This window comes from Carassius auratus, chromosome 7 (assembly GCF_003368295.1).
Source record: "Carassius auratus strain Wakin chromosome 7, ASM336829v1, whole genome shotgun sequence".
Taxonomy (NCBI): domain Eukaryota; kingdom Metazoa; phylum Chordata; class Actinopteri; order Cypriniformes; family Cyprinidae; genus Carassius; species Carassius auratus.
In genome coordinates, this window is record NC_039249.1 from 5,727,646 (window position 1) to 5,747,952 (window position 20,307).

At 40.0% G+C, this 20,307-nt stretch overlaps 2 protein-coding genes across 8 annotated transcripts in view; both read left to right on the forward strand.

Moving 5' to 3' along the window:
* Positions 1-9,144, forward strand: part of LOC113105649 (lysine-specific demethylase 6B-like) — a 77,548-nt gene extending 68,404 nt beyond the window's left edge. For 6 of the 7 annotated variants that reach the window (XM_026266853.1, XM_026266854.1, XM_026266852.1 and 3 more), the window contains 14 exons: positions 488-991; positions 1,166-4,290; positions 4,415-4,541; positions 4,698-4,803; positions 4,927-5,132; positions 5,296-5,396; positions 5,534-5,602; positions 5,790-5,938; positions 6,051-6,165; positions 6,264-6,451; positions 6,720-6,861; positions 6,939-7,065; positions 7,192-7,362; positions 7,457-9,144. In XM_026266853.1, the coding sequence (XP_026122638.1) occupies positions 488-991; positions 1,166-4,290; positions 4,415-4,541; positions 4,698-4,803; positions 4,927-5,132; positions 5,296-5,396; positions 5,534-5,602; positions 5,790-5,938; positions 6,051-6,165; positions 6,264-6,451; positions 6,720-6,861; positions 6,939-7,065; positions 7,192-7,362; positions 7,457-7,480 (5,154 nt within the window). In that variant the 3' untranslated portion in view covers positions 7,481-9,144. The remainder of the gene's footprint in view (positions 1-487; positions 992-1,165; positions 4,291-4,414; positions 4,542-4,697; positions 4,804-4,926; positions 5,133-5,295; positions 5,397-5,533; positions 5,603-5,789; positions 5,939-6,050; positions 6,166-6,263; positions 6,452-6,719; positions 6,862-6,938; positions 7,066-7,191; positions 7,363-7,456) is intronic. The other variant, XM_026266858.1, reaches the window with a different exon arrangement.
* A 4,102-nt stretch (positions 9,145-13,246) lies between these two features.
* LOC113105650 (transmembrane protein 88-like) lies at positions 13,247-19,885 on the forward strand. Its single transcript, XM_026266859.1, has 3 exons — positions 13,247-13,506; positions 15,374-15,772; positions 19,185-19,885. The coding sequence occupies exons 2-3, from the start codon at positions 15,380-15,382 to the stop codon at positions 19,464-19,466; spliced, it is 675 nt and encodes a 224-aa protein (XP_026122644.1). The 5' UTR covers positions 13,247-13,506; positions 15,374-15,379; the 3' UTR covers positions 19,467-19,885.
* The last annotated feature ends 422 nt before the right edge of the window (positions 19,886-20,307 follow it).

A 20,307-nucleotide genomic window follows, 5' to 3' on the forward strand; every position in this document is an offset into this window, starting at 1 on the left:
TCACCACTGAATGTTGTTGCATAAAATAATCACTTAGAACATTAATGATATCGGTTACATTAATCATTAATGTTGGTTCTGTTCTATTTACCATAGGGGTGTTATTTATGCTCTCCCAGCTAAGTTATCTTTGACGATAGCGATCCTGACAGAACTGAATGTTGATATTCTAAAATATTTTCTTGTTTGGCATGCTGATATTTGGCATCATCTGTCACTGCCACTATCAGCTTTTACTTATAATCTTTGTGACAAAAGCCAGAAATCAGGTGTGAATGAATTTAATGGGTTAAATATCTAGACCTGTCTGTAATCCAAGACCTATAGCGTGAAATGTGGTATGACTGAAACTGAGATCAGCGAAGATCGACAGTTGTGTAAAGAACAGCAATCCGATGAAAGTCGTATATTGTGTGATGTTTAGTCTTGTTTGTTTTACATTTGATGTACTTGGCTCACATGGTCAATTCCTATTCTCTATATACAGGATTCAGCTAAGTCAGGAATTGGAAGCTTCCCCTATAAACCGCCTCCCTTGAATCCATCAACCACATCTTCACCCACCGTTCCCAACACAAGAGGCTACGAAGAATGCAGGGGTCCTCCACCACAGTCCCACAAGACTGCTCAGTCACCACAGTCTCTGGGACCACCTTCACAGAACCCTCACATCCACCATTCTACTTACTCCTACCCCAACAGCAGACCTTCAGCCCAGACCCAAGTGGAACCACGTGGTACTACTTCACAAAGAGGACATGATTCTGCATTGAGTTCTTTGAATAAACAAGCTCCACCCCAACCTACATCCTCATCATCACCACCACGGGCAGATGGGGAGCGCCCTGCACCCTCACCAGCAAACCACACCTCTGTGCCTTACAGTCACCCCCAGTTCCAGCCTCACCCAGGGCTGGACCTTTCCAGCCCACCAGCCAGCAACCAGGCCACAGTACCTCAGCACAAACCCCATAAACCCTGGAGGAACCAGGTAACACACAGAGTTTCACAATAAACAAAATTTCTGATACACAAACAGATCTACCTGTTCAAGACTTAAAATTGCTAGCTGTTTAAATCACAACATGTGCTGTAAAATTTAATTATCAATAGAAACAATTTTGTGTCATATGATTTGTTCACTATAATATTAATTACCCTTTAGGAATCTCGTGACTTTTCAGCAAGAGGGCATTCTCAGGTTGCCACACACCTTTCTCAGGCACCAAATAGGCTTATTGGGGGCGACCAGGGTCCAGGGACCCCCCAGCGTGTAAGCCCTCCTCAGGCCCCTGCACGAAAACCTGTCATTACCCCAAACCTAGAAACTCCTCGTCCGCCTCGCCCTCTGGAACTGTACACAAATTTTGGAAGCATCCCTGCCTCAAGCTCAGCACCCTCTACCACCTCCTCCATTCCCAGTACCCTGAGCAACTGGAGAGCAATGGATTCTTCAGTGTTAATCTCAAACCCAAACCATGTATCGATGATTGGTCAAAATGTAACTCATCCAGGGTATCAGGGTGTCCACCCTGGTGTTGAAACCCTTCCAAACCCACATCGAGGGGCACAATCTCTGATTCAGTCCACACAACCCCACATAGGACAAGGCAGACCCAACTACTCCCCAGTGTCCTCTTCCTCCACCCTAAACTCAGGTCTTCAGAGATCAGGTGAGAGCGTCATCACCAGCAAGACTTCTCAACACTTTTTCAACATTCTCCCTCCAGTGAGTTCACCTTTACCTTGCCCTCAACCTCCAGAACACATAAAGGTCAGCTCAGCCCTCAAGCCAATTTCTAGTAATTCATACAACTCTGCACCCATCCAAGCCTCCTCCTCAATTTCTCAGGCAACTACTAGTGTTACAGCCCCAGTCTACCCAAGGTCCTGTTTGCAGCCTGCTGCCCCAAGCTCCCAGTCCATTGTTGATGCTTTGAATAAACTTGATGCAGAGCTGCAAGGCCACATGCAAATAGAGGAGAGAAGTAGAGACCAGAATGAAGAGGGAAAACAGAATGTAGTACGGCAAGAAATGGAGACAAAGCCACACGGTGAGTCTGCCATCAAGAGTCTGGAACGTCTGCTGTCGGGTAGTGCAGCTGAGTCTCCAGCTCCTCGTTTGTCCCCAGCCAATGCACACTCCTCCATCTCACCTCCTAGCCAGAATTCACCGCATTATCTCTGGTTGAGTCGGGGAGGAGTGCCCCAACATCTTTCTGGAACTGCAGCGAACAATATGGAACGGTCACAACCACCTCCCCTCACCCCCCAGACAGAATATGCCCGTGAGAAGCAAAGGCAAAGAGAGAAATGGAAAAGTGGTGCACCATCTCAGAATATCACTGGGAATCCCAAATACCCCTCAGAGTCAGGTCTCATCAGCCCCATCGACAGCCACACCATGCAATTGAAACCTGACCCATCCAAAGATGTCAGCATGTTGAAAACCTCTCATAATGCTGAGATTATAAATGCAATTCCCAACCCTCCACCTCTGCGAGAGCCACCCAAACTTTATCAGGCTTTCCCCAAGGATGTTCGCTCTCCATGCACACCTATCAGCACGAGCAGCCTTCAAAAGCAAATGCCCAGTACAGGACTTGGTAATTTGGTTAGCAGTGATAGAAGTTGCAGTGGTGACTCTGATGGTGCCCAATTTGAGGAGGAAACTTCTGAGCTCTTACCAGATGGATTGGCTAACATTATGAAGATGCTGGATGAGTCCATCAAGAAAGAGGAGGAGTTGTATTCTGGCCAGAGCAGAGAACGGGCAGTACCGAAACCTCTGTTTTCTACAAATGTGGCACCTATGAAGAGTTATTTGTGTGCACCAGACCTCATGCCTGCCCTAAAGCAATCTCCGACTGCTGCTTATCAGCCAGATGGCCATTCAAGCCCACCTGTGTTAAGTCGGCAAGGTTCACTGTCATCTCCTTGTAGTCGTACTTCTTCACTTGAGGAAGAAGAGGAGGTTCTTAAGGTAATTCCCAAGCCTGCCAATTCCATTAGCATGCAGTCTCAACAAAGCAATCTTGCCACAACAGGAACAAACTATCGCCATAGTGACTTGGCCAAGCTATATGGCCTTCCAGACGTAGAGAAAAGTGAGTGTGAAGATGATGAAGCAGATCGAGATGAAGATGAAACTCCATCCTGTTCACCACCACCACAACGGCCACACCTCCATCAAACAGGTGTGAACAGCATGTTTAAAAACCTTGCATCTGTACTTGAGAGCCAGAAGTACACCTACAGAGGTGGACCCTTTGGTCGTCCTCCTCCTTCTGCTTTTATGGGAGTGAAGTACTCTTCATCTCTTTCTCTGGAGCCTGACATTTGCAGACAACAACAAAGCACTTCTCCCACATCAGGTTCATCCGATCACCCAGGTTTTAGCAGTCCAACGCAAACCTCCAACGCCATTAGTAACTCAGGACAGCCCCGTCCCCTCTCACCTACAGATTGGGCATCAGAGAGCAAGAGAGGGGATAAGATAAGCCAGCCAGATCTTTTGGACAATGATGATGAGGAAGATATTTCAGAGGAATCCACAGGAGAGAAGGATTCTGGAAATGTGAAAGACTTGTTGAAAAAACGGCCAATACTGACCACCATCTCAGAGTCTTCACTAGCAGAGCTTGGTCATAGCTATGAGGTGAACAAACACGTACTCCCTCAAAGGCAGAGCTCTAAGGCAGAGTCTGATAAAGAAAAGGACCGACACAGAGAGCGAGAACGAGAGCGGAAACACAAACACAGTAGCAGTAGCAAAAAACATGAGGACAGGAAAGAGAGAAAGAAAAAGCACAGAGAAAGACACGATGATGCGTCTCTTTCCTCATCCTCATCTTCCAGCTCAAGTCGACGGCACAGGGATGGAAAGTCACACAAGGAAAAAAAGAGCAGGCAGGTTCTGGGTAACCTGGACCTTCAGAGTAAGGAATTTAGAGAGAAGGAACAAGACTGTGACGGAGACAAGAAGAGAAGGAAGGATGAATGTAGACGACCCCAGAGTGAAGAAGAAGAGTGGGCGCGGAGTAAGGATAAGGGCACCAGCTCTGGATGTTCGTCTGATCTCCCATCAGCTTCTTCAGCATTATGTTCTGATGACTTTCAGAAACTGAAAGCACTGACAGATGGGCCACCCAAAGAACTGAAGATACGCCTCATAAAGGTGGAGAGTGGGGACAGGGAGACATTTATTGCTTCAGAGGTAGAGGAGAGAAGGATTCCTCTGGAGGAAATCACCATAAAGAACACAGCTAGTGAAATCATCAGAGCTTGCAAGTAAGCAATATTTGTGTGTAGGAAGTCTTAAAACGGTTTATTTCTTGGCTGCGGTTGCAATATATTTTGATGTGATTTGGACCGTGAAAGGCCGTAACTGATATTTAATGTCTTGTTGTTTCAGGGGTGCTCGTGTGAAGGGGAAATTTAAGGAATCGTACCTTCTACCTGCCCTCTCTGTTAAACCAGTTTTGACCACAGAACTGCCCATCCCTCAAGAGAAACTCAACCCCCCCACACCTAGCATCTATGTAAGCGCTGCAGTAGCATTGTCAGCATCTCTTGCCCCTTGTGGCCTTTTTGTGTATTACACGCACAATAACCTCTGCTCCACTAAAAACAGTTAATGCTCCAATGTGTGAAAGTTTGTCTTAATTGATTTCCATGTTGTTGTTGTTTCTCTGCAGTTGGAAAGTAAAAGAGATGCATTCTCTCCGGTACTGCTACAGTTCTGCACTGATTCTAAGAACCCCATTACTGTCATCAGGGGACTAGCTGGCTCCCTCAGATTAAGTAGGTTTAGGCACAATGTATTATGGATGGATGGATGGACAGATACTCAAGTTGTACATTTTGTAACTTTAATAGTTGCTGTTGTGGAAACTTAATTAATTTTTCTTTCCTTCCTCTTCATAGATCTTGGTCTGTTTTCCACAAAATCTTTGGTGGAGGCAAATGCGGAGCATGCAGTAGAGGTCCGGACCCAAGTCCAGCAGCCAGCTGATGAGAACTGGGATCCCAGCGGCACTGGCCAGACCTGGCCCTGCGAGAGCAGCAGGTCGCATACAACAATTGCCAAGTATGCCCAGTACCAGGCCTCCAGCTTCCAAGAGAGCTTACAGGTTTGAACACAAACATACAACCAAACACATAAAAAAAATTAGTTTGTTAGTTTTCAGAGATTTCTTGGTCATTTTGCAAATATTGTACAAATAAAATGAATTTCCATATGAATCATATGCCTCATGCACTAAAATGCGCCTATATAATTATCTGCCTTTAAAGGAAGAGAAGGGCAGTGACGACGAGGATGATGATGATGAAGATGAAAAATCAGCCACTAACTCTGAGAATATAACCAGTAGCTCTTCAGCTCCCAACTCCAGGTAATGTTTTGCAAGTTTAGCACAGCACCAAATTCTTGATTTTGTCCAAATAACTGCCTCTTTTTAAAAATTTTAATACATGTATGTATAAATCTTTAAAATGTTTTAACTTAAAATGTCTTGATTTGTCTTTATAGTTTAGAGCAGAAACCTGTGGGGAAGATAATAAAATTTGGCACCAACATTGACCTGTCCGATCCGAAAAGGTAAGACTACTGTGCATAAATGTATAACCTTTTCTTGTCATCTCATTTGGATGATATAAAAACCTTAAATATTTAAAACTTCAAGATATGGTTGGGGATACAGTAATGGGATACTGCCCATGTAAAGTGCAAGACTGTATACAGTTTTTGTTTCAAACTAAATTGCGTTTTTTGTCTTTTTCTTAAGATGGAAGCCTCAGCTGCAGGAGTTGCAGAAGCTGCCGGCATTTATGCGCGTGTCCTCCAGTGGTAACATGCTGAGTCATGTTGGCCACACCATTCTGGGAATGAATACAGTACAACTGTACATGAAAGTCCCTGGCTGCCGCACACCAGGTTTGACACAAACACTAATAGCTTTCTTGATTTGTGTGTTGTAGAAATCAAAGATAGGTCTGCTTTGGCAAGTAGTTTTTTCTTTATTGGTGTTAAATGCTTGTATCATCAGGACACCAGGAAAACAATAATTTCTGTTCCGTAAACATCAATATTGGGCCTGGAGACTGTGAGTGGTTTGCTGTTCATGACAACTACTGGGAGGCCATCAGTGATTTCTGTGAAAAGTAAGAAAGTTTACAAAAACAGTCAAATTATGTTTAATTCTTAGACATTTATGTTAAACTAAATACTTTATTAAGAAGTTTATGAATTTTTCTATCAGGCATGGAGTCGACTACCTGACAGGATCATGGTGGCCGGTTCTGGATGACTTGTACCGCGCTAACATCCCTGTGTACCGGTTCATCCAAAGACCAGGAGACCTGGTGTGGATCAATGCAGGCACTGTACACTGGGTTCAGGCTGTGGGCTGGTGCAACAACATTGCTTGGAATGTGGGACCTGTCAACTGTGAGTAACCCACACATTTACCTTCTCTTCTCTTTATCGTTCAAAACTTGGTGGTTTTTGGATGTTTTAGCGCCTGTAGCTGAAAATCCTGATTATTCATTGTCATTGCAATTCCATAAAATATGTATGATGTGTGCCAGGAATAGTCTACTTTCAGTGGAAAAAAATACAATCTAATCACTTTGAAATGCATTTTATCAGTCATTGCAACTGTTAATCTAATTGTCACTAAATGTGTAAAACTAAAGCTGTTTTTCTGACTTTGTAGCTTATCAGTACCAGTTGGCTTTAGAGAGATTTGAGTGGAACGAAGTGAAGAAAGTCAAATCCATCGTTCCAATGATTAACGTATCCTGGAACTTGGCACGGAATGTCAAATTCACTGACCCGGACACTTACAAGATGATCAAGTGAGTATGCAGCAGCAGCAAGTTACATCCCAGTTTAGTAGCAGACATTTAATCCATTTGCCTTTCCTCTTTTTCAGACACTGTCTCCTCCAGTCTATTAAGCACATTCAGATTCTGAGGGACCAGCTGGTGGCAGGAGGAAAGAAGATTTCCTACCAGAGCAGAGTGAAGGATGAGCCGGCCTATTACTGTAACGAGTGTGATGTGAGTGGATTGTGCCACGCAATTTGTAAAGTATATGTAGGCAGGCCCTAGATAGAAAAACCAACCAAAGACCTGCAAATAAAAAAAAGTTACACAATAATAATGCAAGTTTTTGTTCTCATGCAGGTGGAGGTGTTTAACCTGCTGTTTGTGACCAGTGAGAATGGCAGTCGGAAGATGTATGTGGTGCACTGTGAGGACTGTGCACGACAACGCAACCCAAACCTCTCCAACGTAGTAGTGCTGGAGCAGTACCGCATGGAGGAGCTCATGAGCGTGTACGACTCTTTCAGCCTGGTGAGTGCACCCACACCCTTCGTCAAAGTCAACAAACAACCGCGTAGCTTCAAAAAAAACCTAACCTTTCTCATTTGTATGTGTGCTTTCTCAGGCTACCAGTTCCAGCTCCCGATGAGGACGTCTCATCCCTCGTCCTCACACAGCCATAACCAAAACTCCTGTTCGCAGGACAAGATCTTTTATTTTAGTCCAATTAAGACTTGGGGGGAAAAAAAATACTTACTACTGTTAATATTTGTTGAACAGCCAATCGAGAACCAGTTTACTCCGCACTGTTTACAAAACCAATCAGCCAATAAGACTCCAGTTTGGTGCTGTCCTGGCTTACAAGCGGCAGAGTTGCCGAGATCCTGTCGTTTTGGGTTTTGTTCTTCATTTTTGGGGTATTGAATACTGAAATGTGTAAATGCTCTTTGTATTTTTCCGTGGGTGCTTTTTTTTTTTTTTTTTCAATAATTTATTATTTTTAAACCTAGAACAGCCTAGATATATACCACATTGGCCTTGTGACTTGTATTTAGTGAAGAGAGAAAAATTAATAATACTAATAATAGAGCTATGGACATTTTTCTAAAGCATTAAGACTTAAAAGAAATACAGTTGTTCAGAATGCTTCAAAACATACGGGTTTTAAAAGACGCTTTCAGTTTCAGTATGGAATGTTGTGTTTATATCATCAGGACAAGCATTTTAGGATTGCATTTCGGATCAGTCATTTTTCCTGCATTTTAGGAGTATAATTGTTCAGTTTTGTCTGTTTTATTCAATGAATTGTTTCTCACCTCTATACAGATCTATTCTCTTATTTTTTTTTTTAATGTTCTTCTATTTATTGGATATAAAATGTTCTCCCCTGCCTCAACTTGGTTATCAGAGATGTTTTAAGGGTTTCTATTGTTAGTCGAAATCCTCAGTAAGATTTCAAGGGTGCTGGTTCTTTTTATGAGTTCCAAGCTTCGAGTTCTGGTGCTTGCCCCTTTAAATATCTTTCCCTGTCTATATATGAAATATCTCTGAACTGACTCTTTGTCCATGTAGATTGTAGAGCACAGAGGGTAGGGTTTGATTCATCAGACGTTGTCTGTTATACACAAAACGTATGTTAACAGGTGACTTGGTATCTCTTTTGTTTTCGACTAAGATGGTGACTTGGACTGATGTCAGTGATTCTGAGCCTAGATTAGCAGCTACTCTTTATCGGGGCTAAAATCAGTTTTTTGATACTCTTACACATTTAGTGGTGCTTCTGTCCTGTTGTAAATGCTGTTTGTTTGAGGACACAGGTGCTGTGCTGAATACAGCAGCCATAATCTTTATATATTCACAGTATACAGTAATTGGCTGTAGTGGGATGTCATACTGTAAGGCCGAAAAATCACATTGAACTGTAAATTGCGGCATTTTACTGAAATGAGTAACGGTGTGAAAGGGGATTTAACGCATTATTGTTTTTGATTTATATACTGTAATTTGTTACAGCTTTAGAAGCGTTAGTGTGAAATAATTCATGTATTATCAGGAAAATGGTTTTGATTATGATATAGATGGTGCTGAGTTCTTCTTGAGCGACTCTCAATATTTTTAAGAAATATTTTTCCTTCTTGCAATATACACACTTTTCCTCTTTTCGTTTTATTTTTGTGGTTATTTAAAATCTGCACTGTTTTGGAATTCACACACAAAGCAAACTGAGCCAGACATGTCTTAAACACTTTGTGAATTCGTGTGTCATTGATATTATTACTCTGAATAATATTAAATGCTTTTGATAAACTTTGATCAGTGCCATGTCTCTGTATTCATTCAGTCAAAATAGCAAGGTTTCAAAAGCCTTAATAATTTATCACGTTTTAACATCATAAAAAGCCCAGTACTTAAAACCGAAGGATGGTGATTTATAGCAGTAACTGATACAGGTATATGAGACAAATATGCTTACATTCATTATCAGGTTGCTAACATTTACAAGTGTTAATCATATATATACATACATGCTGCTTCATTAAATAAATGACAGAAGTTGATTCTGCCAAAATCCATAATAAATGAAGTATGAGTGACCCCTGCTTGCGTTATGTTGCATCTTTCATCTTTTGCATCAAACGCCAGCAGGGGTCATGCATACATCATTAAATAAATAAACTCACAAGATACATAAATTAAACCGTTTTCAGCTGTGATTTATTCAGGATACACCACATAGAATGTATAAATGGGAAAAAAAATTATATATATATAACATTTTACATCAAACTTTTTTTATATGTATTTTTTGCAAATATTCTCCTACACACTCGCAGTCAAAGCTGAAATATAGTACTTTCACTAAAATAAATTTAATTTTACCATATCCAAAAACTTGCTCCCTCAGCTGGTATTTAATAGATTAAATGCACTAGAATGTTATTGGAATAGTTAGTGGAGACACGTTTCTTATTAATATTAAAAATATTCATATTAATCAAGGATTTGTTGACTTCTAAGTTCTGGTGCTTTTATTTAGGCTTCACAATTTTTCAAAGTTATATTTCTTTGTGAAGATTATCTTGACGGACAAAACGTGAAAGTTTCATGAACTATGATTGAACACTGTTTTTTTTTTTGTGTGTGTGTGTGTGTGTGTGATAATCCAAAAGCCTGTGGAAAAATCCTATTGGCTTTTTGTCGAGGGAACAAGTGTCATGCTAACAGCTGATCTCATGTTTTGGTGTCAGGTTCATCCCTATCACAGTTCTTTCCTGTTCTCCGCTGCTGACGCAGGTTCAGTGGAACCAGAGCTTGTTTGCGTTTGGGATCAGCTCTCAGTAATATGGCCTATCACTAAACTTTTGGCACAAGAAATTTTGTCATTTTGTGTAGTAGTGTTCCATATGAACACACCCATGTGGGCTCCTGATGTTGATGGCTGTTGAAATGATAGTCAGATACATCAAGCAGCCTAAAGCATCAAACACCAAGCGTTCATTTCAACTGATAAATTATTTTGTAATACATTGTTATCCATGCTCAGTTATTGCAGAAATTTTACTCCCATCCTATTACTCCCAGTATGCCAGCTGAAAGTGACTTGGCACAAAACTGCCCAGGACCTCAAGTAAAGAGTTCAAAAAGGACAGAGATTCATTCAGAGGTTAATGTTGCACAGGCTTGCGGATTTCCTACTTCCTGTAAGTACAGGAAGCTCTTTTCACCCTTCCTTTATCACATTACTCAATTTTGCTCCATTCAGAAAGCCAAATCCTTGTTTAATGTACAAAGTCCCAAAGACGAGCATCACTGAGGTGAACTCAAAATAGCACTTGCCACAAACCAGAGGCTGGTGAAAACAAATCACTCAAAGACATGTAAAGCCTTATAAAAAATACAAAATAAAATATGCAGAGGTTTTAACTACTTACCGCAAACCTTGACAAGCTATATTTTGGATATCATTTGCAAAACACAATTTAGCCAGTAATTAATTAAGCCAGTTTAGTCTGCCATAATTACCAAATCAAGCTTTCTTTATTTCTTCCCTTTAGAAAAAAAGAAAAATAAATATTCACTCCTCCTATTTATGTCCTGTTAACTGCTCGTATGTATTGCATATTAGCCCAGGTTTTATCTTTTCATTTGGACTGTCTTAAACTGCCCTCCTTTGAGTGAGGTCAGGGGTCGCTACCCAGGGGAACAGAGAAAGAGTAAGGAAAAGCAGTGAGAAATCTTATATCTGACACATTAATTGATCTGTGTGTGATTTCGACCACAGATGGGCTCTTATCAGTTATGCAACCCAACATTTACTCTATTCCTCCCCTGTGCAACCACTCCCACTGTCTTTTCTAATTTTCTTTTCATCATGGAGGAACCATGCTGCTCCTCTCCATCCTTCCTTCAGCTCTCTCAATCTGTCCTGGCCATCAGTTGTTTGTGATCATTTCTGTTTCCCCATGTGGCCTTCAAAACTAGAGTCTGATCAAAAGACCCTAAAACAGCCTCAGTCACATCAAATGTTCAACTTTGTTGACCTTGGTATATGTACAGTGCTCTCCACTATTATTGCCACCCTGGGTAAATATGAACAAAGGTGGTTGTGAAAATAAATCTGCATTGTTTATTATAATATAGTATAGTGTATCTTTCATTCAAAAAATTCCAACCTTTCATTGAAGTAAAACAAGTTGAGGGGGTGGGGGGGGGGTCTCAAGCCCAATTCCATTAATCATCCATTACAAGGAGTAAAACCAAGGAATATAGTTCTGATGTGCAGAACAAAAAATATTGTTGAGCTTCACAAAATAAAAAGTTGCTTTAAGAAAGGAGTTAAAGCATTGAATATTTCTACCATTTCCAACATCAGGGTATTAATTAAGTGGTTCCAATCAATCAAAGATGTTACAAATCTACCTGGAAGAGGACATGTCTATATCGCCCTAATGCACGGTGAGGAGGAGCGTTTGAGTGTCCAAAGACTCTCCAATGATTACAGCCGGAGAATCGCAAAGATTAGTTGAGTCCTGGGGTCAGAAAACCCTAAAAATTGGTTAGGGTTAGGGTTACAACCACATGTTGTTCGGGAGGGTTTCAAGAAAAATTCTCCTCGCTCATCCAAATACAAACTCCAGCATATTCAGTTGTCATACACGACTAGAACTTAAAAAAGGCACTGGCTTCTATGGTCAGATGAAAAAAAAAAATCATTTGAGCAGTAAAAAAAACCAGATGGGTTTAGTACAAACAGGGATAAAAGTACCCCATGTCCAGGGTTAAATATACTGCTGGATCTTTAATGTTGTGGGCCTGTTTTACTGTCAGAGGTCCTGGACATCATGTTCAGATACATGGCATCATGGATTGTATCAAATACCAAGAAACAAAAATCTAAACCCTTCTGCCTCTGGTAGAAATCGTATAATAGACCATGTTTGGATCTTCCATCAAGAGAGTATTCCAAAACAAACATCAAATAGTTTATGCTGGAAATGTTGAAAAATTGCATCCAGTGGGGACATAATTACTGATTATAATGACTTAAACTGTCTTTTTACATTGTGCTGTGTTTTTTATATTTAAAAATATAAATATAAAAACGTGCCGCTGCCTTTGCGTAAACAATGGTGTGTTATCCAAATCTTCCCACATCTTGACGTAGACATGAGGGGGCTTGTTTAAACAAGGATTTTTTAGGAGGGCATGGAAGAGTCTTAACTTTTCAATAGAATATTTCTTTGGGCTTGAGACTTTAGTCTTTGCAACTAGAGATCTTATCTATTCACAAACAGCTTGTAACACTCCAAAGAGAAAAGAAAACTTGAAATCGCATTATATGACCCCTTTAAAGAAGTAATGCTGATGAATAGATTAAAGACCGGAAGTCCTAAGCTCTTTTGATTTCTAATTACATTTCTAAATTCTTATTTCTGATATGGTCCTAAAAGCCATGTGAACAGCCTCACCAAAAATGAATAAATAAATAATTGCGGTTATCTCTGCAATGCCCCATAAAAGTCCAGCAATAGTTGCATAACAATTGCATTATGGGTGGAGGATGATGCTTAACGTGTTTAACACGTAGAGATGGCAATATTAATCAAACCAACACGATTACAGGAAAGCAAACACTCGTCCCCATGTGGTAAGAGGAGTTTATGATACGATTAAATATGAATAATGGAAGTCTGGAACATGTGGTGTAAATGTGAGGTGGTTTCATGCCCTCTCTATCCATCCGGAGTAATTAAAGTTCTCACTTCAGATCTTTAAATAAACATTCCTTCCCCCATACAAAGAGTGAAGAAAGAGAGAGAAGAGAGGGGTAAGGGAAAAGGGGAGGGGGCACGAGGGAGGCACAGAGAAAGGCACTGCTATAACTGCCAGGCAGGACACATACATATCTCAGTCTGCCTCACAGAGAGAGAGAGAGAGAGCCAGTGGACAGAATACAGCAAACCTGAGCTAAAACCAACGATAGACTTCAGAGAACACAAGAAATGCAAGCAACCATCAGACTAGTACGCAAGGAAAAACGTTAGAATTTAAGAAATTCTTCCCATTTCTGAACCAGGAATTCCAAACAAACTTCCATTAAAACAAAACAAGGAGTGCATGTTGTGTTAGTCAAAGGCAACAAAAAGAAGAGGACATCTGGAGTCACACCACTGGGTGAGTGGAGACTGTGGAGGGCTTATGAGACTTACCTATCAGAGTCATGATACAGCTATCTGCTTGAATACTCTTTTTACATTAATTCACATAACCAGTAACAAGCAAATGCACTTCTGCGTCATTTAATGTTGAGTGATGCATATCTGTAAGGTGTAACATGTCAAATCTAATGAGAGACTGTTTACCAATTAAACAAAATATAGTTGAATCATTTAAAATACCACATCATGCAAAAGCATATATTGGTGAAATTATTATTTTTTTTTTTAAATTCACATGTGAAGTACTGAAGCCACATCAGACCTTAATTCAAATGTAAAAGTAAAAACCCATTCCACCTTGAAGCTACAAAATATTTAAGTTAGTTTCATTTCTTAAATTGAGCCTCATTCATGCATAAAAATAGTAGAGTTTAGTTAATGGTCCCAAAGTTTTGACTCCAAGTTAATTCTCAATTTAGTGATTCCCAGAAACTGGAAACAGAGTTAGTGGGTGGAGCAGTCCAGGTTTGACATGGTGTGCGCTTGTGTTCACGTTTCCTGTGAGTGAGGGGTGATCTAGTGTTTGTTGAGTCACCTGCTGTGTAACAAACAGAATACAATGGCAGGAAGACAACACAACCATCAGCAAGCGCACAAACGTGTGCATGTCTCCCTCATCATGCATCACTGATGGCATATTCAGGATCTAGTGTTTAAGGGTCAGACTGCATGTGTGTGTGAAAGAGTCGTAGACCATCCTGTATCCATTTTTAGATGATTTGTGTATGGCACTGAGGCCACAGCTGTATGGCGTGTAAACTATTTGTGTAGTTTGACCTCGCTCTATTGTTCTGGAGTGCTATCTGGATGGTCAACCCAACCGTCTAAGCATTGACGGGGGTGTAAGGCACCTCTTTTCAATGCTCCACATTTTACTGGAGCCAACATCCTGAAAATCTAGCTTGAAGAATATAGTAAAATAAAGAAAATTAAGTCTCTTAAGATCTTAAATTACAAGAATCTGTTAGATTTCCATTTCTACATTGTAAAAGAATGTATACATCATAGTAGCATTTGTTGTACCACCATGAATTTATTCTGAAGGGATTTATTCTACAAGCATTGGGTCCCGACAGGATGGTTCTTATTACTGTTTTACTTATTGCAAATTTATGATAAATGCATATTTATTTATGCATATAAATGCAACTCTTCAACACTTGATCTTATCGCCTGTGTTGTTCCAAACACACTCAAATACCAATAAGATTCTGCCACAAAGCACCAGTTAGCTTTCAGATAACAATCAGTCGCTGATAAAAGAGCTAATTAAAAGATCACAAACCCAGCTTCCTGGCGATAAGTGATTTAACCTTGCCCTGAACCTTTTTGAAGCAGTAAACTGTCCAAAGCAGATATCAAAGTTGACTATGACTGCATCCACCCCTGACAATATTTATTGTAAGACATGTTCCAGGGTTCTGAACAACTGCTGACAGGGATTGAGAGAGAAATAACTTCAGACAGCTTAGTGCAGCCACTGCCATCAACAAACAGAGATCACATTCACTGATTTTTCAGGGTGTTGACAGCTGAGTTTGAGCCCAGATTTTAAGATGGTTGAGGTTAAAGATGGGGAGCCGAAACCCCATCTATGGCCACTTTAAAATTTGAGTAAACTAACTGTTAAATCAATGCGTGTACAATCTAAAAGCATAAAAATAATTTACAAAAAAATGTTGGCTAACTGTTTTGCAAACAATTTGCTGAGCTCCAACAATGTGGTTCAAGCCTACAACTGAAAATACAAAACTCAAGAAGCACTTTCATTCACAGTTTAACAAAGTAATATGTAAATGTCCTTGATTCTCTGTTTTCATCAGACTAGGATGAGCATGAATAGCACACTGGAGAAGGGGGCTCATCACCAGGTCCTGGACCTCTCTGAAGAGCTCCCAACCAACAGCCATCACCACCACCACCATCACAATCACACCGGTCTCCAGCACACCAACTCCTTGGCCTCCACTGTGCCAGCCGGGACCCCAGTGGGTGGGTCTGGAGTGGTTGTGCCTCCACCTTACTCGGCTGCGGAGGCTGGGAGAGGTGAAGCGCCGCTGGAGCTCCGGGGCTCTCTGGACTGCTGGGCGTGCTCTGTGCTGGTGACGGCGCAGAACCTGCTGATCGCAGCCATCAATGCCTGCCTGGCCGGGTTGGTTTTCGGGCTCATCCTAACTCCTGCTATTGTCATGGTGGTGTTCGGCTTCATCTGCCATTCAACAGTAAGAATTGAAATGAAATTTAATTTTTTTTCAGGTTTTTCATTTTTCATGTATAGAGGACTTTCAAGTAGGTCCACAGGAACAAAAAGCAAGCCGCTTAATTCTACAGGTCAGAGGGTAGGAGACTTTCATAAAATCATAAAGTAAACTTAAGAAAAAAACTAAACAAATTATTTTATAATTCAGCAGAAAAACACTGATAAAGATATAAAAAAAAAAAAAAAAAAAAAAAAAACCGAATAAACTTTACTCCAAAGATCATTAATATACTATGGGCCAGATTTACTAACAGCTTACACCAGCACAATCCATCTTTTGACATTAAAATAGTATTTTCAGGATTTACTAAAGATGCGCAGTGAAGAATTACCGCTTAAAAGGCGTGGAAACATTTTTTTTGCACCTAACATCATTGAATAGGCCTTTCAGGCATAACATTTATGGGAGGAGATTATTAAAATGAATCACGCAATGCGATTTACTAACGTTTGAATTCAACAAATTACTGGTATTTGCACCATTATTTAATTCCCCCCAAACCCCACCCACCCAAAAAAAAAAACATCTTAAAGCAGGCGGTAATTTGCGTTGCTCCTAGTAGATTACTCTGGTCATTATGAAATAATGATCTGTCTGCGTCTATGTTCTTTAATGTGAGAATTTTTTTTTTTTTTTTTTACATTTTTCCCTTCCATCTGATCTTTTATGGAATTGCGCTCTAATGCTAATTTGCTCTGTTTCGTAAAAATGGCCCTATATGTTATAAACAATACTGCATATAACATATGATACGCAGCCAGTATTTAGTATTGGAAAAATCTAAAGATAATGACAAATCTTCACAAGTAATAAAAGTCAATACAAATTCTTTCTTAAATGAGATTGAATACCAATGAGAAGAATACTGCATAATAATGGAGTCTTCACTGCAACTTTCATATTTAGATCTTGGAACAATAAAATCCATTTATGCTTAAAGCATACTGAAAACTTGGTCCCCGAGAAAAACAAAAAGTGTTGATACTAAAGGAATGTCCTTTATAATCTGGGAAAAGATATCCTTCTAGGGATTTATGGGAGTTTGGCCTCTGTTTCTCTTTGATTCACCAAGTAATCTCTTAATCTTGGGCATTTCTCAGCCGTCTGAGTGCAGGAGTATTAGCAGGGGCAGGTCATGACGTCGGATGAGGAGTGTTTTCAGGACAGAAGTGGATTCATGGAGTTTAAAGGGGTCATCGGAGGCCAATTTTCCACAAGTTGATATGATTCTTTAGGGTCTTAATGAAAAGTCTGTAACATAGTTTGTAGGGCTGGGCGATAAATCGATTTTATCGATTAACTTGCATGGGAGTAAATAATACGATGATACATTGGCGAACTGATAACAGCTCACTCAGGGCAGGTCTAAGGTAAGACACCAGAACAGTCTGTGCTAAAACACTACTGTCAATCAGACTATCGATTTGAGAAAGTTAAGATTTTAGTAGATTAAAAAAACCACTGGGTGGATTTTTATCATTATAGGGTGGTTGTGTACACACTGCCAACACACATTTCTTGTAAAAGTGCATGTAGTATCCGATGACCCCTTTAAAAAAAACATTTTCTCACAACGCTGTATAGCGACCGCCCTCGACATTCTTGCACTATTACCCACAGAAGATTAGATCTCCTGCTTCTCCACCGTATCAGCTCTGTTCATTTTCAACAAAACACTCTCACATTTTATTACAGACAAGTTTCTGTAAGATACAGACCTTTCAACTCACTACTACATTCTCTTCGTCTCTTGCTAGAAGAAAACCGCTTAAATCATCTTGACGCATCCCCCGTGGGTCAGTAAGGGTCAATGTGTGTAAATAAAGGACGAATTCTTCTGATCTCTCCAATTACAAGACCTTTAGGATCTAAGATCAATAGCCACTCGGACCAGTTAGTCCCCATGTGACACTAGATCACCCATGAAAGAGAGATTAATCCAAACGGAGCAACAGACCACCATGGTACTCAAAAGAGTAAATAGTTTGTCATAGAAGCAGTCACATACTCAGGATTCTGTCAAGATGCATAATAGGATCACTTATAAACAAAGCATCAGCTCCAACTACAGAATGAATCTGCATGATTTAAGACCAAATCTAAAAGACTGAAGTGATGAGTGTGCATTTGTCTCAAGGTGTTGGATCCTTTCTAAACATATGGTTAACATCAAGGCCACATATGTGCATCAGTTCCCTGAAACGACTCTAATCTTATCTGCACACACAACAGTACTACAGACAGCTGGAATCCCTCATACTTTAGACACATACCAAAAGAGAACTGTGGCTGATTTCCAACTTTGAGAAGATTTACATTTAATTGCATCACCCTTTGACGTTTTCTTACATTTTTACAGCCCAAAAATATACATTTGCTGATGATTTACTCACCCTCAGGCCATCCAGAAAGTAGATGAGTAGGTTTCTTTATTGGAACAGATTTGCATAAATTCAGCGCTACATCACTTGCTCACCAGTGGATCTTCTGCAGTGAATGGGTGCCGTCAGAGTCCAAATAGGTGATGAAAACATCACAATACTTATTACATTTCTAACCACAATGAAATTCATAATTAAAGCTGTCACAATATTATTTAATGATAGGAGTAGTGAATTTAACAAGCATCTACTCGAGTGAAGAAACCTGTCAGAGTGAGAAAGTGCAGGTCAAATTGCAGATGGGCTTTATCAGTTATCTCTCTCCTCTGTTTATTCAGTCGCCTCTTCTTCCCTTCAGCTCACAGGGGGATTGATGAAGAATGTAGGGGTCTCTTTATGCCTCAATCCTTTCCATCCTGTGCAACGCCAATTATCCAAAATAATTAAAATAATGCATAATGTTTATTTGAAGTCTCTGTGCATATACAATTATTGAAGCTTTAGGCAAGCTGATGCAGAATCTATATTTTGCATAGCGATCGGGCACAGAGCAGCTCAAAGGGAGAAAAAATTAAAAAGCCTTTAAAAGTGTTGCATACATATTTAAACGATGTCAACTGCACTTCTAATATTAAATGTTTGCACATTTTAGCAATACTTTCCCTAGAAAATTTTTACAAAGCAAAGATGATATATTGAGCACAACAGTGGCCTTCTGTCAAAATATAACATTACATTAAAATAATAATAATCAGAATTAAATAAAAAGACTAACTTGGAAGTAGCAAAGGATCAACTCCCTAAAGAAAACAAGCATATGGTAGACATTCTTGTCCAGTGTGTCTGTTCTTCGTCTGTCCACACTTCAAAGATGGTGTTCCTCCAGGGACACTTCATTTCTCTTCGACCCTCCTCAGCAATGCCTACATGCATTCCTGCACTCATCCTTGACCTCACACAGGTCCACACCAGTCAAATGTCTCTCTTTTCAGGTGCGACCGCACGGTTCATCACCATACTGTTCGGATCTACTGACTGACGGCGGCTGTGTGGCTTTGCTGGTTGTGGGTTTCTTGCTAGTGACTCCGCTCCTGGTTCTGGCCTTGGCTGCGTACTGCCGGCTTGCTCGTCACCTTCAGCTGGGTCTGTGTTTTATTCCATACAGCCGTGCCGTCTACAAGAACCTTCCAGCGACCCAGCACCGTGGCTTGAGAGGGGGCTGCTGTGGACAGCGATCTGGGAAAGGAGAAGGGAAGGGGAAGGTGTGGGTGTAAAAGGAAACGACTACACTTCTGTTGTACTGGAGATATGCAATTTTGTGAAAGAACACCATATGCATTATAGACCAAAAAAATCCCCATCCTAAATATTTCAATCTATATGAAAGACAAAGACAAAGAATTCTTATTTACCGATTTACACCATGTTTGTCCATTTTTGATGCAACTATTATAGTGTTAATCCATTTCAGTACTTGACATTTATAAAATAATCAAATATCAAAAAAAATGGTGTGTATGTACTCTTTGTATAACAAATGCTATCTGCATTCTTAACGGTCAGCACATTTTTCTGAAAACATTGTCAAAAATATTTTATATTTTTTTCTTATAAGCTGTACAGTGTTGTGTATTTCCCTTTTCTTAAATGTTAGGCCTATATTCAAATCATTAAATTCTGTAATTTCAGAGAACTGATGGGATGCTCTCCTAATTCTGAACAAGATTTATTTAGACAACATTAAAAAAAGAATGATTGGCCACTAATGAAACACTATCTGGAAATGTTCTTGTCTAGAAAAGAAATTTGGGATTAAACGGATGGTTAACGGCTCCCACTAGCTGTGGTGGAGCAGTTATGAAATATTATTTTTTTCCCCAATAATGTGTGTGTCCCCATGATAAACAACTTCCCTCTGAATAAGGCTTATGAGTAATTTTTAAGTTTTTTGGAAAGGTGTGTAAAAATAGTTTTATAGTCTGTCACAATTGTGAACATGGAATTAACATATTTCCGCAGTCATAAAATGTTAATATTGTAACTTATTTGTAACATTTTAAACTTTTAATTTAATTGCAGTATTTTGTCATTTAAATATATGTATACCTAAATTCA